Source organism: Cyprinodon variegatus, unplaced genomic scaffold (genome assembly GCF_000732505.1).
Source record: "Cyprinodon variegatus isolate N-32 unplaced genomic scaffold, C_variegatus-1.0 Scaffold717, whole genome shotgun sequence".
NCBI classification, from domain to species: Eukaryota; Metazoa; Chordata; class Actinopteri; order Cyprinodontiformes; family Cyprinodontidae; genus Cyprinodon; species Cyprinodon variegatus.
This window is the reverse complement of record NW_015151170.1, coordinates 303906-318351: the sequence shown is the minus strand read 5'-3', so window position 1 is coordinate 318351 and position 14446 is coordinate 303906. Positions and strand designations below refer to the sequence as shown.

The 14446-nt window shown below is 38.3% G+C and overlaps 1 protein-coding gene across 13 annotated transcripts in view; it reads right to left on the bottom strand.

The window, feature by feature from the left end:
• Window positions 1-10578, bottom strand: part of LOC107097726 (kinesin-like protein KIF1A) — a 70829-nt gene extending 60251 nt beyond the window's left edge. For 11 of the 13 annotated variants that reach the window (XR_001481846.1, XR_001481848.1, XR_001481844.1 and 8 more), the window contains exons 1-2: window positions 10272-10577; window positions 6659-6834 (exon numbers count right to left, since the gene is read on the bottom strand). Coding sequence is in view for 1 of the 13 variants with exons in the window: in XM_015394989.1 (XP_015250475.1) it covers window positions 6659-6764 (106 nt within the window). In the remaining 12 variants the exon portion in view is untranslated. Of the gene's footprint in view, window positions 1-6658; window positions 6835-10271 lie in introns of all 13 variants that reach the window. The other 2 variants (XR_001481843.1, XR_001481850.1) reach the window with 1 other exon arrangement.
• Between the last annotated feature and the right edge of the window lie 3868 nt (window positions 10579-14446).

Here is a 14446-nt window from a genome sequence, read left to right as displayed (position 1 = left end):
GTGCTCTGTCCCTGGAAATTCCGTTCAACAGCAACCTCTGGCCCGGTCGCCTCTTCGCGGTTTTCCACTACTGCTTGCGGCGGCTGGAAGGTGTTTTTCATGTACGTAATCCAAAGTGCAATCACCAGGATAATAAAAGCAAACATAATTTTCCAGCTGGTTTCAACATTTTAAGTTAATTTAGGCGTTAATAAACTGTTTCAGTGGAGTGATCATAGTGATCTGCATCACCAGGGCTGTCTCTGTCTCCCCTGCCAGCTCCCAACCAATCAGCTTCTCTGATTGGTTCATGTGGCACGTCAAGCAGCAAAACTTAAATTTTTCCAACTCTAGCAGCTGCTTTCGCAGCGTGCGTCAGATGTGTGAGGCACTACTTCAACCATTGACTTTGCATGTAAACTAGCTGCTTCTGCTAATTCAGGTGTGAACGTAGCAATAAGCTGTTTGGCTAATGGAAGCACGAAGTACTCCTATGCTTGTTTTGAGCTATTTGTTCACTCTTTTGTGTAAACTGGAGCATCAATGGCTGAAAAGAATCCTGACAACTAAAAGACAGCTCACTGGCTGATTTCTCAATAAGGGTTTAAAAAGCATGCAAATAATATTTATTTTAGTAGTTATTCATGATGTCAAATGGTATTTAGAATATGCTGTCTTTAGGACTCTCTCTCATTTAATTATTGTCAGTGGTATCTTTCAAAAACACCTAATTAGTATTCCTTTTGAACAATTTCTTGTCTACCTTTTTTTTTTTTAAACACAGTAAGATGGGCTAACCTCTCGCCATTACAGTACGAGGCTTAGCCTTCTTTCTAGGCAAAATTCCTTATAAATATTTAGTGTGTTTATATTCCTTTAGATTCTGGTATCACATGTATGTAATTTTTAAAGAGTTGCCATTTGTAAATTTGATAAAATTTTTAAATTGACTTTAGACTACACCTGTGGCGTTTAATGTACAATTTGACGGCTGTATTTGTTAAACAATGAGGTTTACTTTTTCAAATATCGCAGCTTAATGTCTTCCTCATCCTAAAAGTGGCCTGAGTTTACTGTCAATGAGTTTCTGCAGGACAGTGTTGAGTAATGGTTGCTTTTTTTAGTCATCTTTTATGACACCTCCTGTTTGTATTTGTTTTCATATAACTGACTGAGTGACGGGGGTCAGGCTGTCACGGATGACTTGGCCTGTTCAATAGGAGGAAATGTGGCCACGTCAGCAGGTCTGTTAGAGGGGAGCCAAACCCTTCGATACAGACTGAAACCCAGCTGCTGTTTTCTGTTTCAAGATGGACTTCTCCCTGAGTGTATGGAGGTATAGACGTTCAGAATATAATACATGTTCAAAAAAAAACTATATAAGAGGGATAGCGAATAAAAAAAACAGTCGCACTCCTGCTGTTACATCATGTGTCAGCATTTTTAAAACATTTGCTACCTGCTGTCATGATTACAGAGCATACTCTGTGATGATGTGTCAGTTGTGTTCGCAACATTTTTAAGCTAAAATAAATCAATACGCCTTTAACGAGAGTTTGCACTCCATCCTTGTCCAAATACAGACACATTATCTGCCTGCGTCTGTCCCCTGCATCTTAATTAAGGTTGGCGTGGGAGGGAACATCTCACACATAAGACTGCTGCCATCTTCTCTCTCTGTGGGAACCGAGCTATTGACCCACTCAGGAGTGAAGCGAGTGCAGAAAAGACTCAGACAATCTAAAGCTCCTTCTCCCCGTCCCTTTCTGTAGCCCAGACTACATGGGGACAAGGAGGCATTTATTCCCCAGCTTTCTGTAACCCCCCCCCCCTCCAGTCACTGCAACCAACAGGCCTTTTTTTTTCATGACGTCAGCCGCTCATATCCTCCAGCCCACATCCACAGCTATTGACTCTGCTTGGAAGAGAACAATCTGCTCTGCCGAAAGACTGGCAGTCCCACTAAAAGCACCTTTTGTGTGCTTAAACAACATGGAGTCCATTAGTAAAGCCGGCATTATGCTAGATTCAGTTTGATTTCTGTTCATGTCAATAAACCAAACTGAAAACAAAAGACGGGCCTCACAGGTTTGATGGATTCTGAATTTTTAAGCTATATGAAATGTCAAAGAGGTTCTTGATGGTGTTATATTAGGAAATTCACCAAAAAGGAAGGAATTACAAAATAAGTCATAATATGAAGCATTTGTCTTTCGCCGGTTTTTAATTAAACTCAAAAAGTGCATCAATATAGGAGGTTAGTCTTCTGAAGGCCATGTCAATATGAAATACAGGCTATGCTCTCTCAGGTTTTATATTTTCTACCTTGTAAAGGCTTTTAGGTTATGAGCCATTTTATGAGCAAGCAGAAACACCGCCACCTTTCCTAGCTAAACTTATTAAATGTAATTGGATATCACAATGGTTCACAGCATTAATAAAACTTTCCTGTCCGTGAATACGAGATCTACAATAACTTCCTTCATAGTGTTGCATATCCACCATAAATAATAGACCTTTTGCACAGATCTTCACAAATACAGATGCATTTCACACGCTGAATGAGACTTCCAGGTAGGAGTGGGCATTCGGTGCATATCGTTACCGTCATTAATTTCTAGTCATAAAAATAAGTTTGATTTATCATCAAAATGATAAATTAGAATTAATATTTTTACTATTTCTACACTTTATTTTATTTTTTTTGTTGTTGCACTGTGACATCTGTAAATTTGCAGAATATAATTGCATGCAGCCATTACGGGAAGTTTTTGGATACAAAGCATACTTCTTTATGTAACTGCTGTCCTGAAGAAGCTCATTTCAAAGTTCTATATTTTCTAATATGTTTGTGATTGTGACACTTTGATTACTGTGGTATCCAGTCACAGTTATAGTTATCTAAGTCTACGTTCACACTGCAGGCCTTAATGCTCAATTCTGATTTTTTTTGCAATGCCGCTCGCATTTCCAAATATATGCGACTTCTATGTGATCTCCTATGTGAACTGTAGTCATACAAGGCAAGTGTCCCACATGCGCAGTAGAGGATGCAATGACATCACAGACCAGCATTCTCTGTGTTAACTATTTAGTTTTTTTAGCTTAAATTTGAAAAATGTGACACAGAGAAGAAGCCATTTCTCAGATCCATCATGGAGCTACAACCATCCAGCATCGTCCTTCTCACATGACTTCATCCTACTTTTACTATCGGTGCACAATCCTTTCCTATTGACATTGGCTTTGTAACCTGAGGTAAATATTGATATATTTTTAATATATTTGAATAAAAAAAACAACTATCTATAGACATTTTTTCGTTAAATCAATTGTTGCCTGGATGTATTATTCTTTTTTGTTAATAATTTAATATCAAAACACTTTTGTATGATAATTAAGTATTTAAAATAAAATAAAAATTGTGAATTTTGAAATTAACATTCTATAAATGCTTTCAGAGCTCCCTGATTGAGGGTATTAAGCCACTCATTCAAAATGAATTTAAGTATTTAATTTTTAATCATCTACTAAACATAAAAGTTAAGGAGAGAATTGTAAAACTAAGAATTATTTACTTACTGCTGTAAAAGGTGAAGGCAGACCAAAAATAAACAAATGACAAAGGCAAGGGTTTTTAATATTTGCTCTGTTAAAAACTCAAAGTACCATCTTAAGATAAGTATGAATGTATAGGAGGAAAAGGCCTGTTATGTAGTTATCCCTGCCATGTGGAGGCAGATGACTAAATCAGGCCAAACAGTTAATATTTTAGGATGTCCAATCTATTATTGATGAATGGCTGTACCTTGCAGAGCAGACAACATATCAAATATCTTTCCAGGCTCCTCGCCATAGATTCCCTAAAGTCCCTGGAAGGTGGGACTGTAAACTACTATGGACACTTCCAAACAAAATCTCAAATCAAAACAATTGGTGCTCAAAAATATATATAAATTATGCTTTTGTTAAAGCCATAGGGAAGTCAAATTTTAATTTTAAATAATTCTGGCTTAAACATGTATATAAATGTACTCTTTATCAGACGATATTGTCCCAAAAGTTAGAAAATTTGTATTTAAAAAAAAAAATTCTATCTTAAAATCTTTGTGGGTTTTTTTGTTATCTTATGCAGGCCAGTTAGTTATACGTCAGCTTGTACACCTAAATTCGGGCAATCATATATCAACGGTCATCTGTCAATCAAATTTTTTCAGTCATAGCATCTTGATTCATATGTCGCAGCTAATATACGCAACAGTTAAAATAAGAAATAAGAATCATTTACTTTAATATTGAGTTCCGTCCCAGTGTTCACGGGGATGGACGTCTGTGTCTTCAGCAGGCGTAGAGCTAACAGAACTGGCAGCGTTGCGAGGCAAGGGCTCAAACATGTAGGGCTTTAAGCCTTCTACACCAAACCAAGCTTCTGCCGCCCTGGCGTCATCTTCCACAACATCCTCATCTGCACTTTCCTCCTCTAAATAAAAAATGTATGATGGAGGAGACTCATCCACGAACTCCGACACAAAACTCTCCTCCTCTTGCGTGTTTCAGCTGTCCATTGTTAAGGTTTCAGTTTGTGGGGGTTGTGTTTTGTTCTCTTTCAGTTTCTTCGTGCATCCACCAGATGGTGCCATTGGTTCTCTGTTGACCTGGAGGGCCTCTTCTCTAAACTACTCACACCTGCAGCTCGTTGATCATCACCGTCTGAGGAGTATATGAGCAGCAGACTGTCACCACCCCCTGCTAGAGTGTTTGCCAGTATTGGGTACTCTAGTCCGTCTGACTTTTGCTAAGTCAATTCTTTGAGCTTTTGTTAATCTGAGACCTCTAGCTCTTACCAAGTTTTTTCTCTTGTGAATTTTTGGCAGGATTACTACAGATCAACTGGATGAATCTGGTCCTTCAAGCAGTGGAAGGAATTCTCTTGTCACGCTGACAAAAGAAACGTTTCACCTTATCTGAATGCCACCCACCTCAGGAAATCTAGTGACAGTCTCCTCAGGATCACCATAAGTCTGCCTGTCCGCCCTCCAGCAAAGTAATCTCCATTACAGTTCAAGCCTCCTCAAACAGGAACCCTGGAGTAACCTCAAACCACAACAGTGAGTTCTAGTCAGTCCATTTCTCAGTCTCTGCCTGTTTTCCCACCGACCTTGAACTCACCATTGTTGATTTCTACCTAGAGATCAGTTCACCAGACCGCTTGATCCCCCCCAAGCTGAGAAACTAGTAGTTTTTTGTCCCCTTAATTTTACTTTGTTCCAATAAACTGTTAAACTGCTTTCCGTTCTCTGAGAGTGTTTCTGGATGTGGGCAAAACACATAAGACCCATCATGACATCCATAGCGTTCCTTGACAATGTCGTTGGTAATTGCTACTTGGTCCCAATGTAATTTCCCATTGGGAACCTACTAGCACTAGGGGTGTGGGAAATAATCCTTTTGGCGATATATCGTGATATTCGGCTGCCCAATATAATATCGATCTTTCACTTCTTAGTATCGATAAAAAAAAAAAAAAGGTTACATAAAAATTGATGGGAAAATGGGCTACCTCTGCACCACCACTCTGGCAGAAAGCGCTGTGGAGCCCTTTAACTGTGCGTGCAGCACCAAATCTGTATTTGAGGCAGTCACAGTGGAAGAAAACCCCAAACAACATGGATAATAATACCTAATCAATATTTTCTGTTGAAAATATACAGCACTTGCTGTTTTATCTCATCATTTGATTTTGATAGCTGGGGAAAATATGGCAATATATAGTGATAGTGCAATATTGTGATAATATTGTATCGTGATCCGAGTATCGCAACATGTATCGAATCGCAACACTCATGCCAATACTCACCTCTAACTAGCACTAAGTTACTAACTGGTTAGATGCTTCCGACAAACCGACCACAACCAAAAAGCTTGCGAACCTTCCACCACAACAATCCCGCCCCCTTGATAATCGAGCAATCACATTCATTTATTCACTTGTGTAAAGTCAGGCACCACTCGGGAGAATTCTGAAATGCAACTGTTGGAACAGCCTTTTACCTACAACTTTAAACCTTTACTGTTTTTGCATCAGCCTTTTGAGATTCTGCAATAGAGGCAGATTTGATTAAAAAGACTACTTTAAATAACAAATCTGAAATGAGGAGCCATTTTTATATCCCGGTTATACCATCAAAAGGTCTTTCCATAATTACATGTCAGATTAAATTTGATGGAGATTAACCCTCCTGAAGTGTGACGGCAGGAGATTAAATTTGGGTGAATATCAGACCCGATGGAAACAAGTAAAGGCGCCATCATTGTTTACAACTTCAATACAAGCTCCTTTCTTTGAAAATTTGACAGAAATTCTGTTTAGCAGAGTGTTAGCCACTTCAGACTGTGTAACTGCATTTAGTAAGCGTTGGACTAAAAAAGGCCAGAGGTTCAGGAGTATGAACCCCTATCCTCTGACAGAAGGAAGATCTACGAGCTTATCCTGATCTACACTTCTTCATGCTTTCCAGCCTCTCAACCCACCAACAAAACTACAGAACCTTTTAGATGTGAACACAGCTGGGTTTGTTTATTCCGCTTCATTTCATTTTATTGGGTTATAGGTCAATAAAATACATTTATATAAACTGACATTTATTTTCAGTAACAAGGTTCTGGTCGGTCTACTTACTGGTGGTGTTTCCAGACATTTGGATGATGCATTTGCTCTCTTTTTCGGTCTCTCTTGAATTGAAGGGGCGGACCCGCACCGCTACCTTCACAGAAGCCCCTGCCATGATGTGTTCTTCTAAGCACCTTCAGGTGCCTTCTCCAGTGTCCAGGTAAGGGGGAGGTGTGAGTAGGTCCCTGTAAGGGTGGACAAAGTATATCATTATAAAAACAGATTAATTAAAATAAAACGTTATGCAATACAAAAATGTTAAGAAGCAAATTATTAAGAAGCAGACAAGGATGCACCGTTTTCAAAATTTGTCTAAAACAAAAATCTGAAGAGTGGGATTTTCATGTTTTCAGTCAATATTTTGGGGTATGTTTCTACCACCTCACAAACAGACTTTTTCTGATTTTTTTTTATTTTTATATATATATAAATTAATTAACAGCCTTGGTGGAAAGTTTCTATAAACTAGGGATTTCCTGAGTTGACATTTATAATTAGGAAAGTCCCAAATTTTTCATTTCTGATACCATACCTATATTTCAACTTTGAGTATTGACCGATATAGCAGTATGAATTATACATATTTCTATTACTGATTTTGTTGTATGGAATTATATAAAAGGTTTGACCAAGTGATATTTCTCAAACAGAGAACAACACTTAACATTGGGTATGAGAAAAATTTAGCAATTTCTTAATACCCAGAGAGTTACATAAACTTTAGACAAAAGCGCATAGAAATAAAGTTTTTTTTATGTTACTTATTTGGAAAACTTTAAATGCAGGCCCATATATTATGATATAAATTTATTGGCTCACATTGAACTAATATCCAATAACAATATCGTATCGGGACTTCCTCATTGATAAAATCAGCCCAAAAAAATATATATATCTGTAATAGATCAGCCTGCTTATAAGTAAGGTGATAGAAATTCTTTACCTCTGTTAAAGGTTTATATAACCAATTAGATAACAGCAAATGTTTGAGCTGTTCTTATGCATCTTATCAATGCCTAATGCCTAGATTAAATCGTTTCACACAACATAAGTAATAAAAGTATGTATGATTCATATTGATATCGTATGGTGTCAATAACAGTATCGGTCGATACTCAAAGCTGAAATATTAGTATCATATCAGAAATTTTAAAAATATCTAATTTAATTACAACTTTCAAGTCAAGCCATTATTTTCCCATTAGGATGAAATCTGAAATGGACTGGGCCATTTAAAACCATGAAAAGGCTTGGATCTGAACCATCCCCACTGTAGCTCTGGCTGCAAGTTTAGACTCCTTGTTCTTCTGAAAGATGAACCTAAATCCCACAGTCTCAATTTTTTCACAGCCAATAATAGATTTGCTTTAAGGATAGCCAAGCATTTATCACCTTTCATCCTCAAAACGACTCTGACCTGCTTCTGTGTCACTGCTGGTGCCAACCAGCAGCATGATGCTGCCACCATGAGATAATGTCATGAAGATGTGTTGTGTTCTTTTGTTGTCACACCTTTTATATATTGCATGTTGGCCAAAAATCTCATAATTGCTACATTGACATCATTTTCTAAACAAACCTCGAACCTTCATAGATCTGCTGATTTACAATAATTCATTAACCAACAGTTGATAATTAGTCATTAACAAGAGGATGTCTGCAAGCGTTTTTTTTTTTTACAATGGGTTTTATACCGTGGGGATCATAGTAAAGGGAGTGGACATGCCACACCCTTCAGATTTTATTAAGTACAGAAAATCTCATTACTTTTGACCTAAAATATCAAATACACTGAGGTTTATAGCTATAAGTTGACAAAATTCGAAAAGGTTTAAGGTGTGTGAATGCTTTTAAAATACATGACTTATTCATCAAAACAAACTAAACCTTTTTGCTATGAGTTGTTTTATATATATATAAAATATATATATATATAATTGCAACAAAAATGTAAAAAAACAGTACCATTTTAGGACAAAGGAGAAGGGCAGGGCTGCATGGCAGTAATAAAAAAATAAATAGATAAATAGAGTCATGCGCGGTCAGCTGGGGTTAGAGGAAGAAGGATAATAAAGCTGGCCGTAACAAAAGAAGTGCAGCAGCAGCTAAATGTCAGGATGTTTATATGGATGACAACGGGGATGAAACAGATCAGAAATCTGGGGAGTGGCTTTTATTCAGCAGGACAAGTCATTGCATCTTTAAAAAAAAATAAAGAACAACAACATAAAAATAAATCAATCTGCTTTAGATCAGTCTGGGTGTGATTTAGGAGGATGACTCATCATCAAAGTGTAATCTATCAATGTTGTCACTTAAGAGATCTGTACCCTAGATTCAGCTACCACTGCTGCTTCCTAAAACATTAACGATCGAATGTGAATAAGAGCTTACTCACTCCTTTCGGTCATTTGGTAGCCAGTAATTGGGGGAATGCATTAGGATACGAATATGCTCCCTCATTTCACGGACAGTCATCCCCGATTCATTCCTACTTGCTGTGTCATCCTTCTCTCTTGAAATCCTCATAAACCTGACCCCCTACCACATCAACTAATGTAAGATATTTAGTCAAAACAAACAGGACTAAGAAAAGGGGTTTTAATATAAAACTCCTCTAAAATAGCTGCATGCTGGGGGATAACAATAAAATTGAAAACAAGTAGAAAAGATTAACAGTAAATTGTTTCTTTTTTATTTGCAGTTAAATGGAGGGATTTAATTAAAACTACGAGTGGGCTTCAACTGAGTCAAAAGAAGCCTATTTTTATTTATGGGTTTGATCATAATCTGCTCCTTATGCAGATCAGCTGGGTGGACGCCATCTTTAAAGTGCAAAAGCTGTTAAAGACACACACCAATGATCAGGAAACTTGGCAAATTAAATACTGTGCAGCAGAGGTGGGGTCATGTATTAAGATTTTAACTATATTTTAAAAACAAAATCTAAATAAATATGATTTTATATTGAAATGGTCTAAGTTGTGTCATAATTTTACTTTTTTTTTTTGTAAAAATGTCTTGTTGACATAAAAAATAAAGCCTTGAATAATAATTACTAAAAAACATTTTTGAAATAATTTCATCGCTATTCCGCCTAAAATATCGCGATATTATCGTTGGTCTATATCAAACGGAAGACGCTCCTGCAGTGACATTTGTTATTTTGAAAGCTCGCACCTTTACAGACAGCAGGTTTAAGCACTGTTTGAATTAAAAAATTGATTTGATAATCCATCTAAACACAAATGGCTTCAAAATAAACACTCTAATGGTGTCATTTAAAAACTTGTAAAGTTAAAAATGTGGCTCTCAGGTTGCTTCCCAGGCAGTGACACCGCATTTGTCAACCGCCCCGCCCTCGCGGATTAAATGTAGCCCCGTTTTTATAATTCATGGCTGCAACAAGACAACCTGACAGTGTGAGCTGCGTTCATCTATAATAATGTCCTCCTGCTTATGAAGGAGACCGTTTTCCCCAATAGTGACAGCCTGTCATCTGGCCGCGCCCTGTGCTCGTTCACTCCCAGGAGATTCAACACTCAGTAAAATCACGAACTGTGCCTTAAAAACTACAAGAAAGGACATTATAAATGAGCAAAGAGGAGGAATGTTGCCTTACCTGCGAACAGCTCCTGAGAACTGAACGTGTCTGTCGTGTTTGTAGGTTTTACATCCAGCCCACCGTGGATACCTCCACTTCCGCCGCTCTCCTCCAAGTCTGTCACCAGCCTCTCCCCTTCATCAGGACGGGACGGGAGGAGGATGTCAGCGAGGGGTTCTGCCCCAAAGCCCGAAAGAACATCCGCCCCCTCCGCCTTAACCGGTTTTCTCCTCAACACGGATGAAGGAAGTTGGTCGTTCGGCTGCTGTTTTGTAAGGCGAAGCGGTCAAAATGGCTCTGTTGTCTGGGTGTCTTTGGTGAGGATGCTGGAGATGCACCGAGCCGCTGACGTCATCAGCAGGGGGGGGCAGCAGCATCGATGCAGCAGCGCGTGAAGGAAGGGAGGGGGTGAGGGATGAGTAGATGAAGATTAGGCCCTTCATTAAACATCCATGAATACGGAAGAGGATTTTAAAAAAAAAAAAAAAATTTTACTGATTTTTAAATATTATTTCAGTTTGATATGGCAAAAACAAAATTCTGACTTTTTTCTCAGAATTCTGACTTTAATCTAAAATTTCTGACTTTTTGAGAAAAGGTCAGAATTCTGAGAAAAAAGTCAGAATTCTGAGATTAAAGTCAAAATTCTCAGAAAAAAAAAATCATTGAACATTGCATATGTACACATATATGTGACCCTGCCTATGAAAACCCAGCTAAAGTCATTTTTTGGTGAATCTCAACTTAATGTATAAAACCATTCTACACAATGTTAAGAATGTATTCTGAAAAATTCAGAGATTCACCAAAAAATGACTTTAGCTGGGTTTTCATAGGCAGGGTCACATATGTGTGTGTACATACATACATATAGTGCAAAAGAACCTTTCGTCATGGTTTTATCTAAAGCTCGGACCCACATGCAGAGAAACCAATTCAGAGAGACCAGGGGAAAAGGTTTAACAGGTTTTATTGAAGAGATAAAGCACGGTGCAGTGTTGCTCTGAACTCTGCTCAGCCGGAACTGGAAGGTGAGGGGAAGACACAGCGATTAGTTCAGGCTCAGTGGGAAATTTCAATTGTGGATTTGGAGAAGAGGATCTGGTTGTTGACTCACGTTTCCAGAGAAGTCGTAGAATCTTTGACTCCAATCTGTGTGCTGTATTCCAGTGATAGTCTGATTCGGTGGAGGGCGAAACAGGATTTACCCAGAACACGGTCGGTTGTAGGTGAACGGAGAAACTGACTGCCACTCAGATTTCCTGCTGTATTTGAACGGGTCGTAGTGGAGATGATTCCCTTGATCAGTGTTTAAACTCAAAGTCCTCTCTTTGGACAATGGATCCAAACCTCCAGTTTGAATCCCCAGCTCAGTTTGAGGCTCAGTTGATCCAGTTTGCAGGATGACTTCCTGTCGAGAGGCAAAGACAAAAAACAAAGTTTAAACTCAGGTTGACAAGAACTTAGTCTTACTCAGCAAAAACTCAGCTTGGCTAGAGTACCCAAAACTGGCAAACACTCTGGCGTCGAGGTAGTGGCAATCAGCAGCTTAAGAGCACTCCGTTAACGAGGTAACCATCAACAGGTGTGTGAGGAGGCGGACCAGAACCAGGCGCCTTCTGTTGGAGGGAGACAAACACAAAAAAAAAAAAACACACAGACTGGAGCCCTGACACCTTTTAATTGCTGGTTGTTGTTGGACTATATGGACAGTTGGAATCAAGTTAATTAAATTCTGTTAAATGTATTTATATAGCACAAATTCACAACATATGCCATCTATTAAAACAATTCAACCAGCACATATAGTCTGATTGGTTCAAAGTTTCTTATCTAAGGAAAACCAGCTGATTGCATCGACTCATTGACTCGATAGCAATTCCTCACAAGGAAAGACACACGCAGGCAGACAAGCTCCGAGCCAGCTCCCATGTCAGAGAAAGAAAGAGACTGACTGTCTGACCATGACAGCTAGTCACGGTCAAAGAAACAGGACTACCCTGAAAAACAGGCAAAAATCTCCAACATCTATAATCAAAGGTTTTGATGGCAGCAGCACAGCTGATATTTCTCTCCAGGATGGAGTCACAGCAAAACAGGAACAGACAAGATGAAGCTAGTACGATGAGAAAAAGCAGCGATAACATAAAGCTAGAGGTTGAACTAAAAAATACTGCTGAATGGGATAATATATGAAGCAGAATGATGAAATGTGGTCCTTATGCCTCCAGCAGTCTAAGCCTATAGCAGCATAACTATAGAGATCGCTCAGGATAACCTTAGCCACTCAAACTACTGTATTAGATGAATTAAAAGGGAAATTTTAAGCCTTGACTTGAAGGTATACTGAGGGGTCTACTTAATGTACTAAAACTGGTAGTTGGTTCCACAGGATAGGAGCCTGAAAACTAAAAGATCTGCCTCCCATTCTACTTTTGGAAATTCCAGGAACCACTAGTAAACCTGAATAAGAGATACCAAGACCTGGTCAGCAGTTCTTGGTATTATAAGCAGTGTGAGCAAGTGTCTGATTATGGTGGAAAATTTTGCATCGCCATATATAGTTGATTTCAAAAGTAATCATAGTCCTTTAACTTTTCCACATCTTGTCTCATTACAACCCAAAACATAAATGTACTTTATAAGAAAAGAATATATGAAAGACCAATGTAAAGTGGAATACTATTGTGATGTAGAAAGAGTTTTTTGGTAGGAAAATAAAAAAAACTGAAAAGGACATGGTGCTGCAAATTCAGCTACAAGTATTTTAGGATTAGTCTCTACCTCGTTGCACATCTAACCACTGGTATTTGTGCCTATTCTTATTCACAAAACAGCTCAAGCTCAGTTAGATTACATCGAGAGCATTCATGGCTAGCATTTTTCAGATCTTGCCATGGATTTATCAATAAGGTTTACATTTGGACTTTGACTGGGCCGCTGTAATACATGAATTTGTTTAATACCGTCCCATTGTAGCCTTTGCTTTATATTTAGGGTCTTGGTTTTGTTGGAAGGGGAACCTCCTCCATTTTCTTCCAGACTCCAATAGGTTTTCTTCCAACATTGCCCTGTATTTGCCTCCACGCATCTTCCGATCAAAACTGACTGATCTTCCCTGTCCCTGCTGAAGAGAATCACCCCCAGAGCATGATGCTGCCACCATAATGTTTGACAGTGGGGATCGTGTGTTTAGAGTAATGTGAAATGTTAGTTCTCAACCAATATAGCATTTAATATTATGGCCACAGTTATATTTTTGGTGATATTTGACCAAATCACCTTCTTCTACAGGTTCCCTGTTTTACCTAACATGACTGCTTGCAAAGAGAACCCCTTATGCTTTTCTTTGAACAATGTTTTCCTATCACCACTCTTCAATAAAGACCACATTTTTTCAGAGAATGACTACTAGTTTTCCTGTGGACAGCTTCACCCACCTGAGCTGTGGATCTATGCAGTTTGTGCAGAGACCCCATGGGCCTTTTTTTCGCTGCATGTCTGATCTGTGCTCTCCTCTCATTTAACAGGACCATGTTTCGGATTTCAGCACCCAGAAAACAACATAACACTGTTATTAGTTATTTCTGATAAATGACAGATTAAAAAAAAAAGAACTGTGTATTTGTAACACTTTCTGTGCAATGAGTAGTAATATTGACAAATAAAGAATTAACGTTCAAGTCATCCATCCATGCATGGTGAGGTGCAAAATCTGACGGATGTATGTTTTTATAATGTGGAAGGAAATCATACATTCTGTGCCCATGAATTTGAAGTTGGAACCTGTTAAGTGTGTGGCATTAGCCATAAACAATGTGCTAGGATCCATATTTCCTGTTTTGAAAGAAATGTAACTACGGTTATTTCACAATCTATTTAAGACTAACAAAAAGGCCTCTTTTATACCTATAGTGTTTATAGTGATCAGACCGAATATGCTGCAATGACAAAGTAGTTTTTTGAGGAGAAGCCATTTGTCAGCTGTTAAATTGCCTGCAAGGAGGAGAGGAACAGATCAAATTATGAACTTGCAAAGATTAGGACAGTAATGGTTTGATGGGTGTACAGCATTTCCTATAAAATAATTCGGCCCACAACCATCCATTAAAGAGAATAGATAAAAAAAAACATGAAAACTTGTAACTACCTTTAGTGTAATCTGAATTTTGATTATAAATGTTTTGAACTGT